Genomic DNA, 26,096 nt, shown 5'->3' with positions numbered 1-26,096 from the left:
TATCCCTGGGCAGAAAATGAAGGTAACTGAAGAAGGTCCTATAAAGAAGAGATAACAAAATATGGCCAATCCCTGAGAGCAGAGAGGTGGGGGATTACTAGGGCAAAAGATTATATGCAATGTTAGATGAGGTTTTTGTACCAGATATTTTTGCTTAATTGTTTTTCTTTGTCACAAATAAGGGTTGGATCTTGGAGAGGGAGGGGTGGATGACTGTGATATAAAAACAAAAGTCATCAATAAAAAAGTTTTAAATTTTTTTTTGTTAAGGAAAGTGAAGGTAACATCTAGGAAAGTGGGAGGGAGGGTGGCTTAGGAAGAAGTGGTCATGTCCAGATCTCAGGAATTGATAGTTGTACCTTTTCTTACTCGCTCTTTGGGGCTCATTCCTTGTAGACCTTTCTTATGGTTCCTTTTCCTATTTCAGCCTAATCTCTGATGGTTAGACTCTGAGCTAGGAGTCCAAACATCTGGAAAAATGCAGTGCTTGAAAATGATCCCTGGGATACCTGGAATTCCTAATAGAAACTCCAGGGAAATTCAGGCCAGCAAGCAGATTAAAAGGAAAATGAATACTTGCTCTTCTGGCAAAATTTCTTGTATCTAAACCTGACCCTTAATAACACTATGTTAACTTACACTTTTGAAAGCCACATTTTGGCTGCCATAGGATTGGATGGAGTATTGGCCTTACCTGCGGTCAGATACTGCCTTTGCTACTTACTATCTGTATGACCCTGTGCCAATCACTTAACCTCTATGGGCTTCTTTAGTCTCCTCACCTTTATAGTAAGAAGTTTGGGCCAAATGACTTCTCAAGTCCCTTCCAAAAACTCTATGATCCTAATGACCTGCCATCTGTGGGGCCTGGCTGAGGAAGAGATTCAGTCCTCTTACGGGGCCTTGACCTTTTTGCTCCCTCTACTTTCATGATTAACCAAATGTGTGGTCACCTACTTCAGCCTCTTGACATCAACTATCAGCAAAAGATAACCTCCTTGTAGTCCAACATGTTACCAGCTGTCATTGAATGACCTCATATAAACTGCTTTTTCATTCACTACGTGTCAGCAAAAATTAGTGTCTATCAATAAATCAATAAGCATCTATTAAGGGCCTGGCACTGTTCTAGGAAAGAATACAAAAATTAAATAGTCCTTTCCCTCAAGGAGCTCACATTCTATTGGGGGAGATAGCAAACACACATATTAGTATATGCAAAATATATACCAAATAAATAAAGATAATTTTTAGGAGGGAGGCAATAGAATTCGTGGAGGAGGGATTCAAAAAGGATTTGTATAAGGAGTGGTGTTTTAGTTGAGCTTTGATGAAACTAGATATTCTATTCAACAGAGGTAAAGAGGGAGTATGTGCTATGAATGGAGTCTAGATTCTATGAATAGAATCTAGAGTACATTCCATGAATGGCATCTAGAGTTCATTTCATGGATAGGATATAGAGTACACTCCATAAATGGAGTCTAGAATTCACTCCGTGAATTGGGTCAGTGATACTCATAAGACAGGACCTTAGGAAAATGTCAGTATTTGATTCTGATACTTCAATAATTTGATATTTCAATAATAATTTTGCTGATCTTCATGGTCTTAGCATTTGTTTGTTATGCTTAAGAGTTTTTAAATATTCAATCTGGATTCATCTTGAGTTTTTACCATCCTGCATCTCTAATTCTGAAAGTTTCTAGGTCACCAAAAATATTAATGCTCCTAATGACCACTTTTGAGATTGGTTTGAATATTGGATACACAATGTTCATAATCAGTGCAGAAAAATTAATTATCCAATAGGCTCTATTCCATTTTCCAAAGTCTGCCTAGAAATTATAGACTTAATGAGCTACCTGGCAATCCTAACTTTCATCTTCATCTGTTGCAAGAATTAAGCAACAAGAATTTATTAGGCATCTATAAAGTGCCAGGAACTGTGATCTGTTCTGGGGATACAAAGAGAAAAATGAAATGAAATTACTTTAAGAAAACAGCATTTTTACATATAAGAAGACAAAATATAATAAGTAAACACAAACAGAAAAGTCTTAATTAATTAAAGTTAAAAATCACAAGTAAATATACAGTAATTTCTGGTGAGTACTAGCAGCTCAAGGAATCCAAGGAAGCCTCCTTTAGGAAGAACTTGAACTGAGCTTGGCAGAAAACAAGGAATTCTAAGAGGCAGCAGAGAGGAAGACCAAGTGCATTCCAGGCACAGGAGATAGCATAGCCTCAGCAAAAGCACGAAGATGAAGGATGGTACCATGTGCCTGAAGAAAAGCCAATCAAATAGTCTAGCTAGAATGCAGACTGCACTAAGGAGAACAACACCTAATAAGCCTGAAAAGGTAGGTAGAAGCTAGATTGTGAAGGGCTTTCAGTACCAGACAGGAACTTAAATTTTATCCTAGAGGCAATAGGGAGTTACCAGATTGGAAATAGTGTTTGGACTGCAAATTCCCAAATCCTGACAATTCTCCCTGTCCCTGTCCTCTAGTTCCCCTGTCCAAATTGCACAGGAAAATTTTAACATCTGGGTTCCAAAGTTATTATTCATATAATGCTTTAAGGTTTATAATATGCTTTACAAATATTATCTCATGAGATATTCATAGCACTTAGCACAACAGCTGACAGGTAGTAGATGTTATATAAATATTAGCTATTGTTATTAGATCCTCAAAATAACTCTGGAAGGTGTGTGCCATTTTACAATTGAGGAAATTGAGGTAGATAGAGGTTATGTGACTTGCCCAGAGTCACACAGCTAGGAAGTGTCTGAGGCTGAATTTGAACTCAGGTCTTCCTGACTCCAGGTCCAGCAATCTTATCCATTGTGTCAACCAAGCTGACTCTTTTCTGGACTATGGAGATAATCTCTTCCTCTACCTACTTCACAGGGAGTAGTGAATATAAATTATCAAAGACTCATGATAGTAAGGTTAAATGAAAATTACAAATTGTTGTTGTAATGCCTCCATGCTCTCCTTCTGACTTGTCAGGTCACAGTAGTACAACCTAAATCACAATAAATGTTTGTTAATTGTTGATTTTAACCTAGAGTTATTGCTTCTAGTCTCTCCTCCCTCTGATCCCTTCTACTTACCACTTCCATTTTTTTTTTTACTTTTTTGCTCAAGAACTTAAAATGACTCCCTAACCTACTGAAGTCCAAATTCTTCTACCTGTCTTTCAACTACTTGTCCTAAACCTATCTTTTCTACCTGGGAGGTCACATTTTCAGCTGTATTATTTTATACTTCCCAACCTAAGCCTTTTGACAGACTAGTCTCTTTAATATCCCACTCACATACTACGCTCATTCACACCAGTACCTCTGCTACTCTCCCTAAACCAGTCTTCATTATTTTAACTAACAAAATGTCTCTGAGCTGCTTACCCTCTGGAAATTAACTCACCCCTTTGCTTATAGACACCATCTTCTATGAGCTGCCAGCATGAGAATTATATTAACTCTTTTATAGGGCATCTCTACTGCCACCCACTTCTTTAACTTAAGGCCCATCACTGCAGTGGCAGGCTGATTTCCACAGAAGTTTAAACAATCCCCCGTCCTCAAAGTCCAATAAACAGGAAACCTCACAATGTCTGAAGCATGTCGATTTTTAAAGCTCTATCCCTTTAAAACTATTAGATGATCCCAAAGTAAATAAAAGAAAGTATCCTGAGCATTATAGATATGCCAGCTGGTTTTGAATTATAGTAAAGATAGTAGTGCTCTGAATGAAACCCGAAAATGTGGCTAAGACCCAGATCTATATAAACTATTACATGGTATCTCTAGTAGTTATTAAAAACCAACACTCCACAACTTGACATGAGGCTTTTGAAATCCCAAAGAAACAGAGCAATTTGTCAAATGGTGTTAAGCGTGTGTGAGAGGACTATTCTTCAGTGTTTATTTAATTTTAGTTTAATCATATATGGATTAGCAAAACCTGGAGCACTGTGTACTGTCTATCATGGTATTTATGGGAATTGGCTTCCAACATTCCTGAGAGCCAAAATAACCAGTGGAATAGAGGAGATGAAGATTCATTATTTGCTTCTTTATTACATATTTATTTAGTGAGGCAGCTAACCTGTGAGACTGGATAAAGGCATCCTCAAACCTCTATTCTAAGCCAGTATAAACCCCTCTCCAGAGGAAGGTTGCTCTATGTTTCGTTGTTTCAGGGATAAGGCAGTGCACACATTTTGACAATATACATCATGTCTCAAGTCTTAAGAGATGACCTAGGACTAACTTTAACATTGAGTTACAAGTTGGAGTTTTACTTCACTAGGAATGCTTGATTTAACTAAATAACTATGTCATACAGAACATGAAGGATTCATTTTGTCCAACCAAAGGGATCACCTCAAATAGTGCTGGTGGCAGAAATAACAACAACAATAATATCAACTAAATACATGGCATTGCTCATTCTAGCCTCAAATACTCCTAAACATAATAGTAATTTATTTAGATCTTGTATGACCAAAGTTGAATTTAAGCTTCTCGGGAGCAAGGATTGGGTTGTTTTATTGTTTTGTTTTATCACTGTATTCCCTAATATGGTGCATTACACATAGTAGGCATTATAATATATGTTTGTTGAATTGGTTAAATTGCGCAGCACTATGCCATAAGTGAAAGGAAAACTTAGTTTTAAAATGCATTGTTACATAGTCAGGTAAGTCTGTAATTCACTCTCTTTTCCTGCAGAGAAGGATGTTGATGTTAATTCCTGTTCCTGCTGAATGAACATTATGTAGGTAGAGATCTCTCTGTGACAAGGCACACATTTTCATGAATCTCTGAGCGACAAGGGTGACAGCTGACATATCAAGTAAAGGACTAAAGTCACATTAGATTCTAGGAGGGTCATAGCTGACAGTTCTGGGTAATAACAAATTTCCCCAGAACTCTATCCAGGCTCATATCAGTAAAAAAGATCAAATATCCAAATAAAACATATTCTCATATGGAGTGATGGAAAAAGGAAAGGAATAATTCTGGAGTATACTAACCCCATCTGAAAAGGCAAAATTATGAGTATATGGTTTAGTTATAACCCCAAGAGAGTTACTATCCTTCTTAGGATTCTGGGAATGCCAACTGAACAATTAATTAGGGTCTTATTCTATTTTGATGAATGATTATTCAATAGCTTAGGACCACCTTTCTGAAAAATCACCTTTTATGCTTTCCCTGACTTTGTCTTTCCCTCTCCCTGGATATCTTCCCCAACCTTTATCTCTACCTGTGGAAATCCTACACATACTTCAAAGCCCTCTTCAAATGCCATCTCTTCTATGAAACTTTGTTAATCCCCGTAACAAAAATCTCTCTCTCCCTTCTTTATACTTTCAAAGCACTTTTGTTTATGCCTTTTTTGTGGTACTTATTATAACCTACCTTCCAACATATCTATCTGGGTCCACATATTATCTCCCTTATCATACTAGAAGCTGTTTGAGGATAGGACCATGTCTAATTCATCTTTATTTCTTCTATAAGGCCAAATACAGTACCTTATACAATAATGTTTACATTAATGAATTAAGCACATACTATGTACAGAACTAAGGACTAGAAAATCTATAAAGAAAAAGATGTGGAAATGAGAGTTCATCGAGCTTACATCCAGAAGGGGAAATACAAAATGAACACTTAACTACATTTCATAAACGTTAGTTGAATTCAAACCACTTAGCAGACAAATTAACTAATTGCTTAGGTAAGGAGTTAAGGGGATTCAGAACTTCACAAATTTAATGAGGAAATAACTGTATGCCCTGGGTTACTTCTGGCACAGTTGCTCTCTTATAAAATACAATGAAATATATGTGTAGTTAGGTGGCACAGTAGACAGAGTGCTGGAGTTGGTATTAGGAGACGAGTTCAAAAATTTGATGGTTGTGTGACCCTAGGCAAGTCATTTAACCTCTTTTTGCCTTAGTTTCCTTATTTGTAAAATGAGAATAACAATAGCACCTACTTCTCAGGCTTGTTGTCAGGATCAAATGAGATAATATTTGTAAAGCATTTTGCTAATCTTAAAGCACTATATAAATGCTAGCTAATATTATTGTTAATATTACTATTATATGTATGTATATATCAATAACGATAAATTATGGACTTCATGGTTCAAGGAACCAAGGATTAAAATGGATCATAGACATTTAAACATGATCCTAGTTAGTCAATTTACTAATTGGTGGGCCTACTTATGGACTGTATGTTTTTTCCCCAAGGTTAATTTTAAAGGATTTATCACCAGGTTAGCTTCAAGGTAAGGAATTGTTTCAGCCTCAGCAGCTGTCAGATTCTATCTACTAACTTACAAAGGGTCTATAATCTGAGTCAAGGGAGAGAACCCCCATAACAATGAAATTACAGGTGGCCAGTGAGGCACTGACAGAGAAGTTAAGAGCTACTGCCTCCTTAGGATGCTGCAGGGTCAAGGGTTAGACATATGTAGTCCATATACACAATTCTGAGGGCCATGTCAAGTACAAAAAAAAAAATCAACATTACATAGTTTTGTGTAAATTGAAACATTTTAAATATACTAAGAGCTTGCTATTTAAAGAAATCTTATCACAAATTCTACATTTAACATTGGAAGGGACCTTAAGAAATTAATTTGTTCAACCCTCTCTTTTTTACAAATTAGGAAACTGAAGCCTATAGAGGGGTAGTGACTTGGGCAAGGTCACAAAGGTAGTAAAAAGCAGAGCAGAGACTTGAATTTGGGGTGTTTGTCTCCAAGTCTCATGTTCTTTCTACTATACTACAATGTATCTCTAACCTTTTTATAAAGTAAAGAGACCCTTCTAATAATCCTTGATATAAATCTGGATTTTTCCATATATCAGGTTTGTTTATATTAGAGTATGCTCACCATACAAATTTTGCTGTATTTCACCCTTAAAGATGAGGCTAATGCTTGTGTATACTATTCAAATATAACAAAAAATAACCTATGCCACAACTTAAGACTCCGGAGTTTTAAACCTGGGATAATTATGCCCTCAACAGAAATAAAAAAATTAGGAAAAGGGAGGATTAGGACAAAGGAAGGGAAATGAATTGTTTTGGGAATAATGAGTTTGAGATCCTGTGTGACATCCATTTGGAGATGTCCCATAGGCAGCTGGTAATAAGGGACTGGAGTTCAAGAAAGAGACTGAGGCTGGATACGTAGATCTGGGTATCAGTGGCATAGATATGATAATTGAACTGATGGGAACCAATGAGAGCACTGAAAGAAAAGACGCAGAACAGAACAGGACCCAGGACAGCACCCTGGGGTACAACCATGCATATAGAGCAGAACAGAGATAATGATCCCACAAAAGAGACTGAAAGAAAGCTTCCAAGCAGATAGGAGAAGGACCAGAAGAAAGTAGCATCATGAAAAGCCAAGGAGGAGATAGTTTCTAGAAGGAGAAGGTGATCAATGGTGTCAAATGCTACAGAGATGTCAAGAAATATAAGGCCTGAGAAAAGGCCTGGAGATTAATAAAAAGATCTGGAGATTAATAGACCTTGGTGAGAAAATATAAGTGATACCCCTAGATGGCTTTTTCTAGGGATTTCATAGTGAACAGGAAGAATGTTATAGGACATCTTTGAATAAAGTACATTTACTATTTGTAGGATATTACTTAGAAATTGTCCCAATATTATTTTTTGAAGCTGTTGTTCATAGGCATTTATAAAATTGTTGTTGTTTGTTCTTCATTCTTAAAGAGGACCATGACATCAGGAAGGTTATGCCATGACTTGCAAGTGAATTGGATTTAAGTGAGACAGGGCTGTGCAAAGTCACCAGCCTCTTGTTCTCCTCCAGAGCCATCTGAGTCCAGTGGCCAGATAGAGATCAGGACGACTGGAGATGGCCCTGGATGCAGTGAGAGATCACAGTATTTTTCACTTGGACAAATTTGCTTCCTCTTTCTATATCATGCAGTAATTGATTATAATTTTCATAGGGTAATTTTCTATAATTTAAGAGCCCTGCACTTGTAAAAAGATAAAGCTAGCTGTAAGAAGGCAGCTAGATGGTGCAGGGTATAGGGCACTGGGCTTGGAATCAGGAAGACATGAGTTCAGATCCAGCCCCCAACACTCACTAGGTGTATGACCCTGGACAAACCACTTAACCCTGTTTGCCTCAGTTGCTATTTATAAAATACACACAGACGCAAAGTATGTTTGTTTCTAGGTATATGTGTACACCTTTAGTCCCTGGGATCCCTGAAGGGCAGAGTGTACAAGTACACATGGAATTGACACTTCATTTGTTCAATGGGTAAAGGAGTAATTTCATGGACAGTCTTGTTGCTGTAGACTGCTCAGCCTCAACTCTTCCCTTAATAAGGCTTACCACCTCATCTCTACTCAATGAAACTGGCACACCAGAGAGATGTATCTTAGCTGGAAGCTGTGGTATTCACCTTGTGACCTTTTTCTACACATCCATCTTTGGCCCTTTCAATTTGTTTTAGAGTACTTTCATCAGATACTTACATACTCAGGCCTGCCGGGGTTCATTTCAGTTGGAGACCTAAAAACCCACGTTGCAAATGTCTAAAACTATTTATGAGGAAGCAGTGGGATAAGGGGGAAATTACAGAAAAAAAGCAGAATGAATAGAATGCCCATAGAAATATTTTTTCATCCTTCAAAGACTCTGTCCCTTCCTTCTAGGTACATAACTATATTTTGGATAGCTAAGGTTGATCAGGGTCTTACTGCCAGGTACCCAGCTATGTTTGGAAATCTGAAGTTGCTCTAAATCTAACTGTAGGATAATTGAGTCACTGTTATATGGCACAGCTAATGTTGACCAACATTTAGCAGATTTGATTTTTCAACTGATAAACTCATTCTCAAATTTATAGTTGTTTATTCAAGGTAGATGAATAGAATAAAGACCACTGGACTAAGAGTCTGGAAACTTAGATCCTCTTGTAAAGTAGCCATGTGGCCTTAGACAAGTCATTTGATGACTATGGACTTCAGTGTTCTCATCTTGAAAATAAAAAGGTTGGACTACAGGACCCAGAATGAAAAGATCAGACACTAGTCAAATAAGTGATTAGATTAAGAAGTAGCACCACTGGCATAACCTTCTCAATTTGCACATAAGTATTAATAGGATAATCCATAACTGCACCCATATAAGTAAACATATGCATATATATGTATGTATTACCTAATATCCGAGAGATCACATTTGTTTCCAGCGATGGCCATTACAATGTTTTCTGGACCATGTTCTTTTAATTCTTTCACCCATTTCTTCAAGGTATTAAAAGAATCCTAAATCAAAAGCATAAGCAAATTATTCAGAAAGTTTCTTTGAATCTGTTTATAATCCAACATTGTCTTGCCATTACAAGTGCACTCCAGTTTGGTGAAGAAAGAGTTTTCATGTGGCTCTCTTGAATAATGTGACTTATGCTACTTCTCTGTTTTATGTAAATATAAAACTATCATTGAAAATACAATTCATTCTTTCACACAATCCGAAACATTTAACATAATTCCCTCTTCTCAATAGAAAAGTAAGGGACTATTGCATAAAATGTAATTGAATATGGTTACTGAATTGGCCAGTTTTGTGTTATTGGAATTTTGTTGTTGTATTGTTTTGTTGTTGTTTTTGTTGTTATAAGACAAGTTTCTATGATAAGGTCAGGGTGGAGGAGGGGATGAAGCAAATGAGAAATGAGTATGATATAAAAACAAAAGCGATCAATAATACTATAAAAATATGAAGCTCATTCGCAGAATAAAATTAAACCTCTGAAAGAGGTGAAAAGGTTTTCTACTAACCCTTTTTTCTGTAAGTTAATATTTCTTTAAAGTTGTATCCTATACACTATATAAATAGAGATAACAAGGCTGATGATATCCTGTTTGGGATGGAGGGCTCCTTTCATGTTTGCTTCAATAGGAGGAACAGCTTATGTGCTCTGAAGTCTGTTTTTCTTTTTTGTCCTTCATTCATACCCTCCCTCCAGTCACTGAGCCAAAGAACACAGAACATAGAAGCAAAAAGTGGCACAAATTCATAAATGGTATCAGTGATGGGTCATTAAACTAATGCCTTAGTGTTCTGAGTCAGCCTTTCAAAACTAAAAGTAAATAATTCAATTTGTAGGAGAGAAATAAAATGTCAGCAAACTGCTGTAAAGTTCCATTAATGCACATCCTGTAACCTCACTTTGTCAGATTTATATACATATATATGTGTGTGTACACACATACACATATGTGTGTGTGTGTGTATATATGTGTGTATATATATATATACATATATATATATATACATAAATATTACCTCTGGGTTTTAAGATCATAAATTTCCTGTAGTAAGAGCCATAGGAATATTGACAGAAAATAGGAATTTTATAACCATATGCAAAACTTTGCAAAACAAATTCTTTTCTGCCTTCACAAGTAAAAACTTGGTCAAGAAGACTCTCAAAGTTCTATCTACAAATAAACGGTCCAAGTAAAATATTTTCTTAAAGTTAATAAGCAGCCACTCTCTATGAGATTTGGTTTGCTCATTTATTTCTGGATAGGATGTGTATCTACATGCACCGAGACCTTTGGGAAATAAAAGCAATATGGAAAAGCCCACTTTGGCTCCCGAGGATCATTACTTCCTGTTGATGCAAGGCTGCATACTAATAAACTCCACCACTGTACATTTGAAAGACCCAAGTAAGAGAGTGAGTCCTGGCCTTCCTCACATACTAAGTCAGGAGAAATACATTATTTCTCAATTTGGCCAATCTTACCTGTTTAGTGATATCATACACTATAACAGCTGCTGCAGATCCCCGATAGTACATGGGTGCCAATGAATGGAACTGTTTAAGGAAGAATGAATAAAATTAGACCAAAAATATATTTAATGTAGTTTCAGACCAAATGCAAAATTCTAGTTCCAAATCTAAGATAGTGGCTTCCACTGGAATTTCCTAAAAAGTGATATTAAATAATTTTAAAATCCTCTTCACTGAATATTTCCCAGTGTTCTGTATATACCTACAAAACCCTGGGATCTCTTCTTTGGAGACTGCCAAACTTCAATTTCATTTTAAATGTTCTTTCTAAAAGATTTTTCTTTTTTCTGTTGCTCTTCAGTCATCTGATTTTACTATCCTATATCACTGTCAAGGGAATTATATAATAGCAAGGGAAAAGATAAAGTATCTAGGATAGAGTGGCAGAAGAATGCCAAGTTATCACCAGACCTTTGCTGAAGAATCATTGAGAATGTAGAGATTAAAGACCTTAAAAAAACACTCCTATTCCAGTTTGACTCCACACAACATTGGACTATCTTAAGACCTTTAAAAAGTCATAGAATAGAAAGTACTTCATTCAAAAGACTTAACAAAAAGAATATCATTGGTGATAAGATTCTTATTAGGAAAGAAAGAAGGAAGAAAGGAAGGAAAAGATGGAGGGAGGGAGAAAGGAAGGTAGGAAAAAAAGAGGAAAAATAGAAGGGAGAGGGAAAAGGAAGGGAGGGGAAAGCAGGGAAGAAAGGCAGCACAGAGATTTTTATCATAAGGACATCATCCTGAGGATTTAGTAGTGAGCCATGAACCTGAGGAATATTCAACATATCTATCTATTGATTAAATAACTGTCACCTTTCTCTTACTTCTTTTGGATTACTAGAACTCTCCAACTGGGGAAATTCATTCTACTTTTACCAGTAAAGACCTCCAAGTCTATCTTCTTTCCCTGCAGTTTTAAATACCAAATGTCTATGAAGCAAGAAGAAATTCACTGAACTATTAAAAGAAAGAGGGAACAACTATCCCTAATACAGACAGTTATATTTTTTACTTGACAGATTTGTATACAAAGTCCCAGTTCAGGAAAGACTGTTGAATCCAGCTTGGAAAGAAAAGAGATCAGTTATAAATTCATCAAAATGTATTCTTAAACACAAGAAGGCCCAATTCCGCAGCTCTAAATGAAACAGAATTCCTGTGGAGGTTGTTAAGATTGCTTAGCCTTATTTAAAAAAGCATGGTTGAGTCTAGAGAAAGCATTTCACTTGCAAACCTGTTAGGAGTTACATATCTTACATATCCAGCTAATTAAAGATGGCACTGATCAACATGGAAAAAAAAAAGGAGGCAGTTCTTTTTGATGATGATGACGATGAAGAAGAAGATGATAATGACAACTAGCATTTATATAGTGATTTAAGGTTTGCAAAGTACTTTACAAATTTTATTTCAATTTAACCTCACAACAACCCTGAGAGGTAGTTGCTATTATTATGCCCGTTTTACAGCAAAGGAAACTGAACCAGAGGTTAAGTGACTTGTCCAGGGTCACACAGCTAATAAATGTTTGAGGTGGGATTTGTACTCAGATCTTCCTGCCTTCAGACTCAGCACTCTATTTATTACTCCACCTAGCAGCACCAGTACACAAATGATTGTAATATAAAGGCATCGATAAAATATATTTTTTTAAAAATAGCAGTGACTGTTGAATCTATACACTATCTAACGTTTGTTTTGTGGCCACAAGAGGTAGAACATGGTCTTAAAATCTGACAACGTTTAACAGAGTGACTGTCAGAACACTGCTTCAAATCTCCCTCCTTTAGGAATCAATACATGAATACCTTTCTTTTTTTAATGTGAAAAATTTTATATATTTTTTCAAATTACATGCAAAAATAATTTTCAACTTTTGTTTTTTAAAATTTTGAGTTCCAAATTCTCTCCCTCCCTTCCTCCTTTCCCCACTCCCTGAGAGGGCAAACAATTAGATATAGATTATACATGTACAGTCATGCAAAACATATTTCTGTATTAGTTATGTTGTGAAAGAAAACACAGACCAAAAAAAAAAAAAACCAGAAAGTTTTTAAAAGTATACTTTGATTTGCATTTAGACTCTATCAGTTCTTTCTTTGGAGATGGACACCATTTTTCAACATCTAAAATAACCATAAAAACTGAAAATCTGAGGAAGAATTCACTTGCTAGAATCTTAAAATTTCCTCCTAGAAAAAATTCCTACATATCAGTAGGTCACTATGCTCCATGGGAATCAATCAATTAACAAGCATTTATTAAGTGCCTACTAGGTAGCAGGCACTAGGATTACAAAGACAACAATGATACACTTCCAGCCCACAAGTTCTGGAGTTCCCTATGGTATAATTGCGTGCTCTAGACAGACAAGAAGTATTAATTATAGTTTATAATTCCCTAAGTGTAGCCTCTATTTTGACATTTTTTTCAGTCCAATTCAGAGCAGCTATTTCAACAAAAGCTCTGAGGGGTTCATAGGGTAAGGGAAGTTGGGGGGGTGTCAAAGGCAAAAGAGGAATTAGACAAAAAGCAAACAATCCGAAGTCAGTCCAGGGTCAAAGAGTTGTGCCACTAGTCAGCAGAAGTAAACTTAATCAAAGGAATCAACCAAGCTGCTGATTCAAGAGCGCATGTTCCTGAGGCAAGGGTACAAAGTTCTATAAAACAGGAAACACTTCAGATTCACTTCCTTCTACTCCCCACAGGATCCAGAAAGGTCAAAAATCATATCCCTGGTTTTACAAAATAAGAAACAGAAAGGTTAAATAATTTGTTCAAGTTATATAGCAGACCCATTGCAAAGAGAGTTCATGGTTGAACTAAATAATTTCTATTAGGCTGTCTGACTTCCTCATGGAAAGAAAGGTCCTATTATATATGAAATATTAAAATAATATATGTTATAGTGATATATTAAATATATTATTTAATATCATATTATACATTGGGGAGAAAGAGAATAAGGAAAAGAAAAAAAGGGAGAGAGAGAGAGAGTAGTTTATAAGCCAGAAACTCCACAATTCTAATTGCTGATATTTGTCTACAGTCCTGGGAGAGATTCAAGGTCTAACATAGTTTTTCTTGTTTGCAGAATAAAGAATAGTGTTCTGGAATTTAGCAATACACACCTGTTTGTGCATTCTAATTTGATTTGTTCGTATGTTTGATGATCTGCAGACAAAAAGCTGAAATAAATCTCTGGCAAACAATTAGTGCTGAAATGTTTAAAGAATTAACTCTGCTGTAAAGTCATCCTAGTCAGTCAGAGTGGAAGATACTATACACTAAAGACTTAGAAAAGTTCTTATGATTTTGTAAAATCTGTTTCCTGAAGGCTCAAAATAAAATGTATATCCCATCCTTGATTTTGAAAGGAAGACGAAGGCAGCGGTTGAAAAAAAAAAGGTATTTCTTTTCAAGATCCCCAAAGTCATGTTGTATCCATCATACAATATGCTCCTTGGAAAACTAAGAGTCATGTAAGTTAAATCATAGAGGAAACATTATTAAATGGTAATTGGTGACTTTTTCCAGTCATCTGTTTCTTGGAACAAGAGGCCATGGTATCCAAGGTCAGAGTCATCAAATAGCATGAGAAAATGCCACAGGGTGCATTCCAAAGACCAGACCAGACCAGATTAGTTAAATCCTGAATCATGACTGGTGTCACAGAATTACAAAAATCTGAGGAGTCAGAAGGGACTTCAGATCAGCCTGTACCTGAAAAAGGATCTCTCTATGACCTATAGGACAAGTAAGGGGAATTACTAGTCCTTGAGGCAGCCTGTTCCACTTTTAGTTAGCTCCAATAGTTAAGAAATTTTATGGAAATCAAATCTAATTGGATTAACTTTGAATTAACTTTTTGCAACTACCACTCATTGCTCTTAGCTTTGCCCTGTGGAGCCAAGAAGAATACAGCTATTCCCTCCACAGGACAGTTCATCAAACATTTGAAAACAGCTATTATGTACGCTTTTATGTCTTCTTTTCATCCCCATTTTCTTCAACTGATCCTCATACAGCATGAACTCTAGCCCCTTCATCATCCTGGTTGTTCTCTCTCAGGACACTTTCCACCTTATCAATGTATTTCTTAAAAGGTATTACCTAGAACTGAATATAATGTTCCAGATATGATCTGACCAAAGCAGATCAACCCAAGATACCTCTGACCTGATTCAGTCACTTTTCTGTGAGATCAGAGAACCACCTAGGAGATCTTAGTTCAGTTTCAAGATCAACCCACCAATGTACTGAAGACCTTCCCCTTGGTTTTTTTTGACACTGAAGTATACCAATGGGGAACTGTCTGTCATGTCTTTCTCTTTCCACATGACTAATTCATCTAGATCATACTTTTCCTGAAAAAGAAAATACCTTCCATCACTTTGCCAGCAGAACTCATCATCACATTTGTGTTGCAGTCCACTTGCATTGATCATGAGAATCTCCGTTACTCTCTGGGTTATCTGCAACTTTAATCACTCAGATTTTTGTTACTCCAAGGTTTACAACTATAGAGCATTAACAGGAGAACATTTATGTTGAAAAGATGGGTCTTTACATGGGAACCACTTGGGATCATTAGAAGGTTTGCACAATTTCCCAAATGCAACCCACCCTGCTCTTTTTCTCCCATTTAATTCTGAGTCTCACTCATTGTCCATCTATGTTACCTATCCCAGATGTATGTATGTATGTATGTATTGAATTTATTATATGTACTCAGTGGATCAGCTATTCAACTGCATGGTACAGTCTATCTAAGAGCCTTTTTTCATGCATTTTTTTCTACATGGATTGTTAAGCTAATCTCTTTTGAACACTCTTGAATTTCACTGAGGACTTAGTTCTGTAATTTTGGAGTGGGGTTGGCTTTATGCAATCAGCACAAAGTCATACTCAACCAATGAAGGACCTGGAAGATCTTTCCTCTAGTTCACTATCTAGAAGGACTCCCTCTTCCATTTGGACCTTGCCCAAGACATCTTTCCTGACAGTGGTGAACACTCTCTCTTTATGTTTTGTGCTTTGTTTGAAGTTAATAATGAGATGATCATGGAACAGTTATTTCTGTATTACATTTGTCAAAGAATATTGTACATACATGAGATATTTTCATATACGAGAAACTCCTTGTTGGAGGAGAGCATACAAGTTTCTATTTCGCTGCAGCAAATTTGAGGGAGAGGAGTAATCAATAAACAACAAGCACTACTAGATCTCATGTTCTCAGCTCTTTTCAATCCATGATATGACTACAAAGATGCTGTCTGCTCTAGACAATCAGTTTTTAAAGTCTGCTTGTTCCATTCTTATAGTTTCATAAAATATACCCTTTAGAGGAGGCATCCAGATCACTGTGTGAGCCTAAGCAAGTCCCTTAACCTCTATCAGCCTCAGTTTCCTCATCTGTAAAATGAGGGAGGAAGGGTTTAGACTCAGTGACCTCAAAGTTCCCTTCCAGATCAAAATCTATAATCCCACAACTCTATGACATGATAGTTTTCTTCAAGTACTTTAAGGGCTGTGGCCTGGAAGAGGGATTAATCTGGCTAGCACGCTTATTCTTTGTCCTTTGCTTGTTTTTGGTTCCCTGCACTGCAGGGAACATATGAGGCGTTCAACAAACATGAATTTGCTGAATGAGTGAGTATAATACCATTTATATAATTCCTGTTGTGTGCCAGGCACTCTGCTTACAATTATCTCATTTGATCCTTACAACACCCTCTTAGGCACACAACTAGTAAGTGAAGTGTGCGAGGCCATATTTGAAGTCAGATCTTCCTGACTCCAAGCCCAGCATTCTAGCCACTAAACCACTATTCCTGGGTATCTTTCTTGGGCCAGCCTATTCCCCTCGTGCACTGAAATACTTGTGTTGTCTCTACTCTCAAGGAATTTATATCCTATTGGAGGGGTGGAGGGAAAAGAGAAAAGAATAATAAACAGGTAAGAAAATACAAAGTCTATATAGAGTAAATACAAATGTCAGAATGTGTTAATAAATAATAATGATAATGTTAATAATTAGTGCTTGGTGATGTGAAAGGAAAATTAGAAGAATTGTTATTTAAGTGGGAAAATTAAATTTTATTTCTGTGCAACTCACTTCTCATTAAACTCAGTACAGAAGATTCACATGAAACAACCTGGCTGAGTTAATATCATGCACTAGGTCTATTTTTTTAAAAGTGACCACCCATAGCAATATTCGATCCAAGTACCCAAAGCAAGAGAGACTGTATGGAGACTTTTCAGGAAGCTACCATGATCGAAGCTTAAATGGAAAGAACAGCAAAGGACAGATATTTTGTAAAAAGAGAGAGCTCATTTTTAATGGTTAAGCCATAAACTGACCCTTAAATGGCCGTTGGTGGGTCTGTCTTGTGAATTATTGAAGAGTACTCTGTTTATAATGCGTTGCTCTCCAGCTCCTTCCTGGAAATGGAATCATTTCTAAATAAATCTTCTGGGGAGCCTCGTCAAAAGATTTTTCTTTGCTGGGGCCTTGGACTATTAATGAGTCAAAAGTTAAAGAGGTCAGCCACCAAAACCCACATTTGTGACCAAGGGATAGTTTTTGTGCAGGTTGGAAAGAAAAATCACTTCTGACCTACCACAAATATTAAATAAAATCCACCTAATACTGTTAATATACAAAATGACATAATATATTTAGGGAAAGGGAGGAGTGAGAGCAATCCAATTATAAAGCCATTTGGAAGTAAAACATAATCATGGAGAGTATGTAAAAAAACCTGTCCTTGAAAGGTCGAATATCTCAGGACTAGAACAAAAGATTCCAGTCTGCAATTTCTCTTCACTAGCTATACAACAGAACAGCCTAAAGGCCCGGTAAACTGTCCATCCAGATAATTTTCAGATGCCTTCTAATCATTCAGAAGTAACCCCATAGGGAATTCTTGAAATGCTAACCTTTTCCCCTAAAACAAATATTTTGGGTTCTCTCCTTAGTGTTCTTCATAAAAACAAATAAATGACCTGCTTGTTTATCATTACTCCCTTCCACTCACAGTGTCTTAGAAATGGTATGAGCACTTGAAAATCATCGTCTAGACAAGAGAGATAATAGACTCAGGATACAGGTTTAGATGTATATTTTTGAGATGACCAATGTATGAATTTATTTTGCATGATTATGCATATTTATTACAAGAGTTTTGTTTTTCTTTTTCATTTGGGAGGCCAAGGTAGGAGGGAGACAAAATAAATTTATATTAACTGAAAAAATAAAATAAAATAATATCAAAGCATAGTCTAAAAATGTCCTTATTCCTTGACCCAGAGATCCTATTGTTAGGCATATACTGTAAGAAGGTCAATGACACAAGAAAGGCCCCACATATACCAGTTTATAGCAGCATTTTTCCTATTAGCAAACAAGTGGAAACAAAATAGAAGGTTTTTGGAGAATATCTAAACTTGCATTACATCAAGGTAATGGAATATCATTGTGCTGTAAAAAATGCTGAATATGAACATGGAAAAAGATGGGAAGATCTACGAACAGATGCAGAGTAAAATAAACAGAACCAGGAACACAATATACACAATGACTACAATAATGTAGATCGCAAGAACAACAGAACAATTGAAACTGAATGCTGTGAAATTATAACCAACCACAATTCCAGAAGACTCATGATGAGGTAATGGATTCAAAGTGAAGAAGGAGATTTTTTTTGACACAGCCAATGGAGAAATTTATTTTGTTTGAATATCGTTGTTTGTAACTAAGGTTTTGTTTTTCTTTCTTTCCCAATGGAAGAGGAATGGAGGAGAGAGGGAAAAAAAGAAGGCAGATTTTCATTGAATGAAAAAAATAAAAGTTTAATTGAAGAAAATTGTAATGACCAAGCTTGGTGTCAGAGAAGAAATATAAGAAGGCATATTCCTACATTGTTTTAGTGGACAACTATGGGTATGGAACACTGGATATAACATTAGGCTTTTTCAAGTTTTATTTTTGGTGTTTATTTGTATTTATTTTTGGTAATCTGGCTTTTTTCTCTTTTTTATTCTTTATTATAAAGGCTATCTCTATTATTAGGGATGCAGTGATATAAAAACAAAAGAATCTAACCCAAGTCTCTTGGCTCCCCTAGGCCAGTGCTCTTGCCATTATACTGTAGTGCCTCCAAAATCACTACTGACCCTAAAATTCTGGGGACCCCACCAATTTCCCAAAGTTACTTACAAGCCCCCAGCCAGCTTTCTCCAGAACTTCAAAGTCTGAAGTGCTGACTCCTTCACTCCTCAGGAAGTAAGACTAAAAGGAAATGAAGAGTCAACCTCAATCCTATTATTCTCTTCTCTAACCCTTCCTTCTTGCCCTAGCAAATTAAGTCTCTATTTAAAAAAAGAAAAAAAAACCATTCTTCTAATATATACCACCCAATATTCTCCATTCTCTAACCTCTCCGTCTCACAAAGTAACCTACAAATATTAGCCATATGATCTCAGGCAAGTCACTTAACTTCTCTATGCCTCAGTTTCCTCAGCTGTGAAATAAGGAGGTTGAACTTAGTGGTCTCTAATGCCCCTTTCAACTCAATCTATGACCCTACAATTACAGATATCCTAGTATTCAAATAAATGCTAAGTCATTTTAAAGTTATCTGAAGCAAATTTATGGATATTAAATGTTGTTCCCAAATGCGTTATTAACACTTAAAAGAAAAAAAATTCATTCCCATAGCTAATAAATTAGAATAAGGGCATTAGGGTTTTGCCCCTCCCTCTGTTTTAACTTGTCCCAATTATCCGTCTTTGGCCCCTGGCTCACTTGTTCCAGCTCTTTGACTACCACAGCAGGATGGGGTGGTGGGTTGTAGATAAAATGAACCCTAAAGTAAGAGAAAATCTGGGTTCTCATCCCAGTCCCATCGCTTGTCTCTGCATCCTCTCAAGGTCTCCTTTCAGCTTCCTCAGCTGTAAAACATGGTGGTTAGATTAAATGATTTCCCAAGCTTTCGGATCTATAACTCCATGACTTGTTCTGTGATCACAGAAAACTTTTCACACAAAAGAGGAGCTCCAGCCTAATACTGGTGGGAATTCATTTTTACCCCAACCCTGCATTCTCCTTACTTTCTTAGCTAGTTGTCATCTACTGCAGCATAACTTCCACTTTCTCTTTCTATTCTCTACATTAGAGGTTCTTAACCTTTTTTTTCTGTCCTGGACCCCTTTGGCAGTCTGGTGAAATCCATTTTTTTTCCTCCAAGTAATGTGGGTTTTTTTGTTTTTTAGGTTTTTTTTTAATTCATAATTGAAGGAAATGCAAAATTTCAGTTGCAATTAGGGAAAACAAACATGTAATTTTTTTTCCTATGGAAGGTTATGGACTAACTGAAATCTTTCCTCAGACTCTTAGGCAATCTATGAATAACTCTTGTTATACATTCAGAAAAATGATGGAAACTCCTAGAGGGCAGGAACTTTTTTTTTCTTTTGTCCCTTTTTGTATCCCCAGTGCTTGGCACTGTGGTTGGCACATAGTAGGGCCTAAATAAATGTTTACTGATTGACTGATTGACAGAACCTAGCACAATGCCTGGCATATAGTAAGCACCAAATAAATGATAGTGTTATGGCATCCTTTATTAGCCCAAGCTTTACTCCAGCCTGAGTTTACATACGTTGTGGGGGGCCACCAAAACCCAACATTGCCCCAAGCAAGTTTCTAAGCCTTTCAGACCACCCATAGAGCCTCAGAAAAAATTCCTTAAATGCAGATTTGTGATATCATAAATTCTATGAGAGCAAAATTCCACATATTGATGTTCCATGTAAAAAATGAGCAGTGGTGGAAAATAAATGATAGCTTAGAATGAACATCTGGCTCCAGCTGGGCTGTACCTTTACAAATGAGAAACAATCAAGCTAGAATTCTCTGGCAATGTACTCTGGACCTTAACTATGCGTTTCACTTTTCAGTGAATAGTCTGTCCCTGGAGACCCACTTACAGTGAGACTGAAACCTTGCCTTCTAAGTTTTCTTGGCTTGCACAGGCCCCTATGGTTCACTCTCAGGCCTGTCTCCTGTCCTGTGAACTTAATCAGAAACCTTGCAAAAACCCTCAAACCCTAGATTATGAAAAAGAGGCAAGAGCAGAAAATCAAAACAAGACCAGGCTACTATTGGGTTTCTGAGAAAGGGAGAAGTGGTAAAAAAGAAAATTCTTGACATTCCCGACATTCTCAGCTGGCAGGGTGTGAATGGAAAGTTTTATGTCTTAGGGTTCTTTCAGTACCATTCAGCAAATGCTTTGCAAGTTTTATTTGGACCCACTCTGTAGGCAGAAAAACTATAGAAATCTAACTCTGAACAAAAACTATGATATCCAGATTGCACAAAGGTATATTAAAATCCAACAGAAACCATCTTCCAGGATCATTTGTTTGGCCATCTCTGACTTCAAGATACATAGGGTTTAAAAATCTTATTAGAAAGTCTCCTAGATTTAGAAGCAACCTGATCTTTTTATCCCTTCTCCTTCCTCTTCCTCTTTTGGAAAGGTAAAATACAAATCATTTAGCTCAGGTACCCCCTCTACAAGCCTCTTGAATGCTACCTTCAAGTTCCTGGTACGCCCTGCATCAGCATCTAATCAAAACCACAGCTCACAAGTCCCAATGAAATGTTCTTTTTTATTAGACCAAACTATAGGACACAGAATAGCAAGGGAAATAACAAAGGCAATACAGAGATACTGCCTCCCACAGCTTTCATATTACTGGCGAGAAAGGGAATATTCATAATAATCCAGACAACTCACACTTCTAGGGCTACATTCCAGCTGAAACACCTCTCTGCCCCTTGAAGCTGCCTCTTGCTGCTTCCTCACATAATTAATGATGTCATCTACTGTGTTGCTTTCTCTATTGAGCTGCCATCTGCTGCTTTTCCACTGAGAGTTTACTGCCATCTGCTCTTTTTTGATGAATTTGCTAGTAGGCTGCTTCATCACTGAAATGTTATTGCCATCTGCTGCTTCCCTACTGAATTGTATCTACAAGGTGGTTTATTCCTCAAAGGGGAGTATTGTGAGTCAACTCTTTTATAAGCAAGCCTCAGAACAATTTTGTCTCTTTTGTGAGTCAGACCCACAGTCATACCTAGCCAGCACAGCAGAGTCTTTGAGTTCAAGTCTAACTTTTTGAATACTATACTTCCTCTTTAATAAGAACCTCCCCACACCCATGAAGCCTGATTGAAGGGATGAGCAAATTCCTTATAACCTCTAACTTGCCCCCTGGATGATAGATAATAGATAGCACCAAAGCCATGAACATTATTTTGGAGCTTCAATTAGCAATACTGGAGGGTCAGGATAGAGCTGACAATCTTTGCCCCTGAAGTTATATCCAAACTTCTGCCCTCCCCTCACAGAAAGTAATGATAAAATATAAATACAGACACTTTCTCTAATTATAGAGAAACACACATAAATTATCATATATATGTTTATGTGTGTTTATATATATTATATATATAATATATATAGTGCTTTAGAGTTTATCCTCAGCAATTATCTGAATTACATAGTACACTTATTATCTCCATGTTTACAGATGAGGACACTGAATCTAAGAAAGGTTATGATGTGCTCACAGCTAAAACACTGGTAATTGTCAGAGCAGGAACTCAAAATCATGTCTTCAGGATCCAAGTTCAGTGCTCCACACAGAATACCATGCCATCTCTAAAATGTGAACTTTTTTATTCAGTTATAGTCACAAAAATTTAAATTGAAAGGGACTTTTTTGATTCAATCCTCTAACTTTACAATAAAGAAACTGCGGCCACTGATGGCTCAGAAGTCATAGAGACAATGAACTATGTCTCCTCATTGCTTCTCTGAGTTGGCAGATAAAAGATAATTGTCTAGAAGTTTAAAATTCATGTACACACAGATCTAAGTCATCTTCTTCCCCTATCAGACATGATTGTAGCTCTTCATATTTGAAGAAAATAATGCAGTCCTAGGTGAGAAAAAAATCTATCATAGGCTCTCCTACACTGTTACATTAATATTTATTTATTAGCTCCTCTTCTCATTTTCCACATTCACATCAAATTTCTTCCAAAATAAATGTCATAATTAAGTTAAAAATGTTATCAAGGACTACTGATCTAAGGGACCAAAAATAAGTGAAGGATAAAGGAAATGTGATGTGCCCTAAAGATAGGAAAATATAAGCTGGGAACCAAAGAATAGGCTCTCATTTTTTCACATATTTTGTGGAAACCTAAGTAATAAGGCATACAGGTAGTATTCCCTCATAGACTTTTCTATCCTTTGCCACAGGATGCAAGAACCTGTTTTTGATTCAATTTAGCCATCATTTACTAGGTACCTACAATATACATGTTGCTGTGCTAGGTTCTAGAGACACAATAAAAAAGATGAAACACTCCCTACCTTCAAAGAAAGAGAAATACAATATACAGACACCTAAGCCCGAGAAAATATGAGGAGGGAAAATCCACCAACAGCTGGGGGGAGGGGCAGTAATCAGGGTACCCTGGAGAAGGTTATACTTTTAACCAAAAGAGGGAAATTTGGAAAAGAGGTACGTTTAGTGTGGAAGATGTTACATCTTGGACATGTCATGTATGGGGTCCCTAAAGAACATCAAGGTAGTTAGAAGTGTTCAACAGGCACTTAGTGATACACTCACAATAGTAAACCCTAATTATCTACACAGAAAAAAAGTAGATGAACAATGGTAATTGCCAGAATAAGAGATGCACTTGCATGAAAATCTTACATAGACATAGTAGATAGACAATGTGCTTGCCTCAGAACTGGAAAGGAGGAAGAGAACAGGTTTGATTGCATTTGGATTGTAATGCTGGATTGCAATGTCTGCAGTATTTTCAAGCACCCCAAGCTTCTGCCTGAAACCAAAAAACCATCCTTTTAGTTCCAGTGTTCTTCTAGTTATGCTATATGTCTGAGAACTGGGAAATACAATCTCCAAGGTAACAAATTTGTGGGTCACCACCCAAAAAAAATGAAGAGGTGTGTGGTGGGTCAATCAATCAATCAATAGACACTGTGGCACCTACTATGTGTCAGGCATTGTGCTAAACACTAGGGAACATAAAAAAGAAGCAAAAGACAGACTTTGCCTTCAAGGAGCATACAATCTAATGGGCGAGGCAACATCAAACAAATATCTACAGAGCAAGTTGTATAAATAAAAAAATAACAGAGGGGAAGCACTAGAATTAAGAGGGATTGGGAAAGGCTTCCTATGAAAGATGGGATTTTAGTTGAACTTCAAGGACCCAAGGGAAGGCAGTAGGTGGAGTTAAGTAGGTAGAGTATCATAGGCACTGGGGACAGCCAGAGAAAATGACCTCAGTGAGAGATAGAGTATTTTGTTCATGAAATAGCAAGGAGGCCAGTGTCACTAAATCAAAGAGTACATGAGGGAAAGTAAGGTATAAGAAAACTGGAAAGGTAGGAGAGGGGCTTGGTTATGAAGGACTTTGAATGCCAAACAGCACATTTTGTATTTGATCTCAGAAGTGATAGGGAGCCACTGGAGTTTATTGAGGGGTGTGTGTGACATAGTTGTATCTATGCTTTAGGTTCTAAATAGATGGTACCTTATTACCAATGAAAAATTGCATGCAAAAAGTAGTATAAAAGACACTGTCGAAGAGACATGTGACCAGAATTGAAGTGTGCTTCTCAGACAGCAGAAGAATAACATATAGACATATACTGCTTCCATACCCATAGGATATCAAGAGACAGAGAGAAAGGATCACAATATATTGGCTGGTCTCCATGTCAAGAAGTTATAGGGCCACGATGGCAGAGTAAAAGCAGTGACTTGTTTGATGTCTCCTCCAAAGCCCTCCAAATACCTGTAAAAATGGCTCTAAACAAATTCTAGAGCAGCAGAACCCACAAAAGACAGAGTGAAACAAATTTCCAGCCCAAGACAACCTGGATTGGAAAGGTCTACTGCACCAGGCTGGGAGAGAAACACAGTTCAGCATGGGCACACAGGCAAAGACCAGGCCTCAGCAAACCTAGAGTAGGCCTCAGAGGACTGAATCACAGGCAGCTATGATGATTTCCAGACATCTCAACCCCCAAACGCCAAAGACAACTTATAAGGTCAGTAGGAAAGGTTTGTGACTGTAGTGAGAAAGAAGCTCTATCCCAGCCCCAATCCTGGTACAGTCCCAGGGCAACAGCTGCTTCCAGAGCTCTTGGCCCCCAGACTGAGAGGGAATCAAGTGGCTGATCAGAGGGGCATTGCAAGGATCTCTTTGCTGGTACTGAGGCAAGATTCTCCTGCTTTGCCTGTTCTTGGATCTGGGTCACAGTTCTGGGTGGTGGTCCTGGGGCCAGAAGGAGCACTAGGGTGGTGGAGCTTATAGTGGCAGTGGAGAGGGAATCCTCCTTACAGTCCCAGGCTGAAAAGAGTGCTTGTGGTCACTCATAGACCAGAGCCCAGGCCAGGAAAGGAGTAAAACACCTCACCCTTGATTGTACCACCTTGAAAGAACTGAAAATTTACAGGTCTCTACAAGTATCTTTGAAAGCTGCTACACAAAACCCCAGAAGTTTGGGACAGTACATTCTCCACACTGGAAGCAGACATCTACCTTAACAAAGAATTTAAAATTCAAGTAATTGGCTGGGAACATGAGTAAATTGTGCAAAAAAAAAAGTCAGACCATAGAATCTTTCTTTGGTGACAAAGAAGATCAAAACATACAACTAGAAGAAGACAACAAAGTCAAAGTTCCCAGATCCAAAGCCTCCAAGAAAAATATGAATCAGTCTCAGGCCACGAAAGAGCTCAGAAAGGATTTTGAGAAAACAAGTAAGATAAGTAGAGGAAAAACTAGGAAGAGAAATGAGAGTGACGCAAGAAAATCATGAAAAACAAGTCAACAGCTTGCTAAAGGAGACCCAAAAAAATCCTGAAGAAAATAACACCTTAAAAATAGCCTAACCCAATGGCAAAAGAGGTCCAAAAAGCCAATGAGAAGAATGCCTTAAAAAGCAGAATTGGTCCAATGGAAAAGAAAGTCCAAAAGCTCACTGAAGAAAGTACTTCCTTAAAAATTAGAATGAAGGAAATAGAAGCTAGTGACTTCATGAGAAATTAAGACATCGTAAAACAAAAC

The 26,096-nt window shown here is 37.1% G+C and overlaps 1 protein-coding gene across 1 annotated transcript in view; it reads right to left on the bottom strand.

Annotated features, from left to right (window-relative positions):
- LOC114031827 (ras-related protein Rab-31) overlaps positions 1-26,096 on the bottom strand; it is a 182,910-nt gene that overhangs the window by 48,266 nt on the left and 108,548 nt on the right. The window contains exons 4-5 of the mRNA XM_027846962.1: positions 10,846-10,917; positions 9,249-9,355 (exon numbers count right to left, since the gene is read on the bottom strand). Coding sequence (XP_027702763.1) covers positions 9,249-9,355; positions 10,846-10,917 — 179 coding nt within the window. The remainder of the gene's footprint in view (positions 1-9,248; positions 9,356-10,845; positions 10,918-26,096) is intronic.

The sequence above is a fragment of the Vombatus ursinus genome, unplaced genomic scaffold (assembly GCF_900497805.2).
Source record: "Vombatus ursinus unplaced genomic scaffold, bare-nosed wombat genome assembly UNPS02015255.1, whole genome shotgun sequence".
In the NCBI taxonomy this organism is placed as follows: Eukaryota; Metazoa; Chordata; class Mammalia; order Diprotodontia; family Vombatidae; genus Vombatus; species Vombatus ursinus.
The sequence above is the reverse complement of the archived record's forward strand: the minus strand, read 5'-3'. Positions and strand labels throughout refer to the sequence as shown.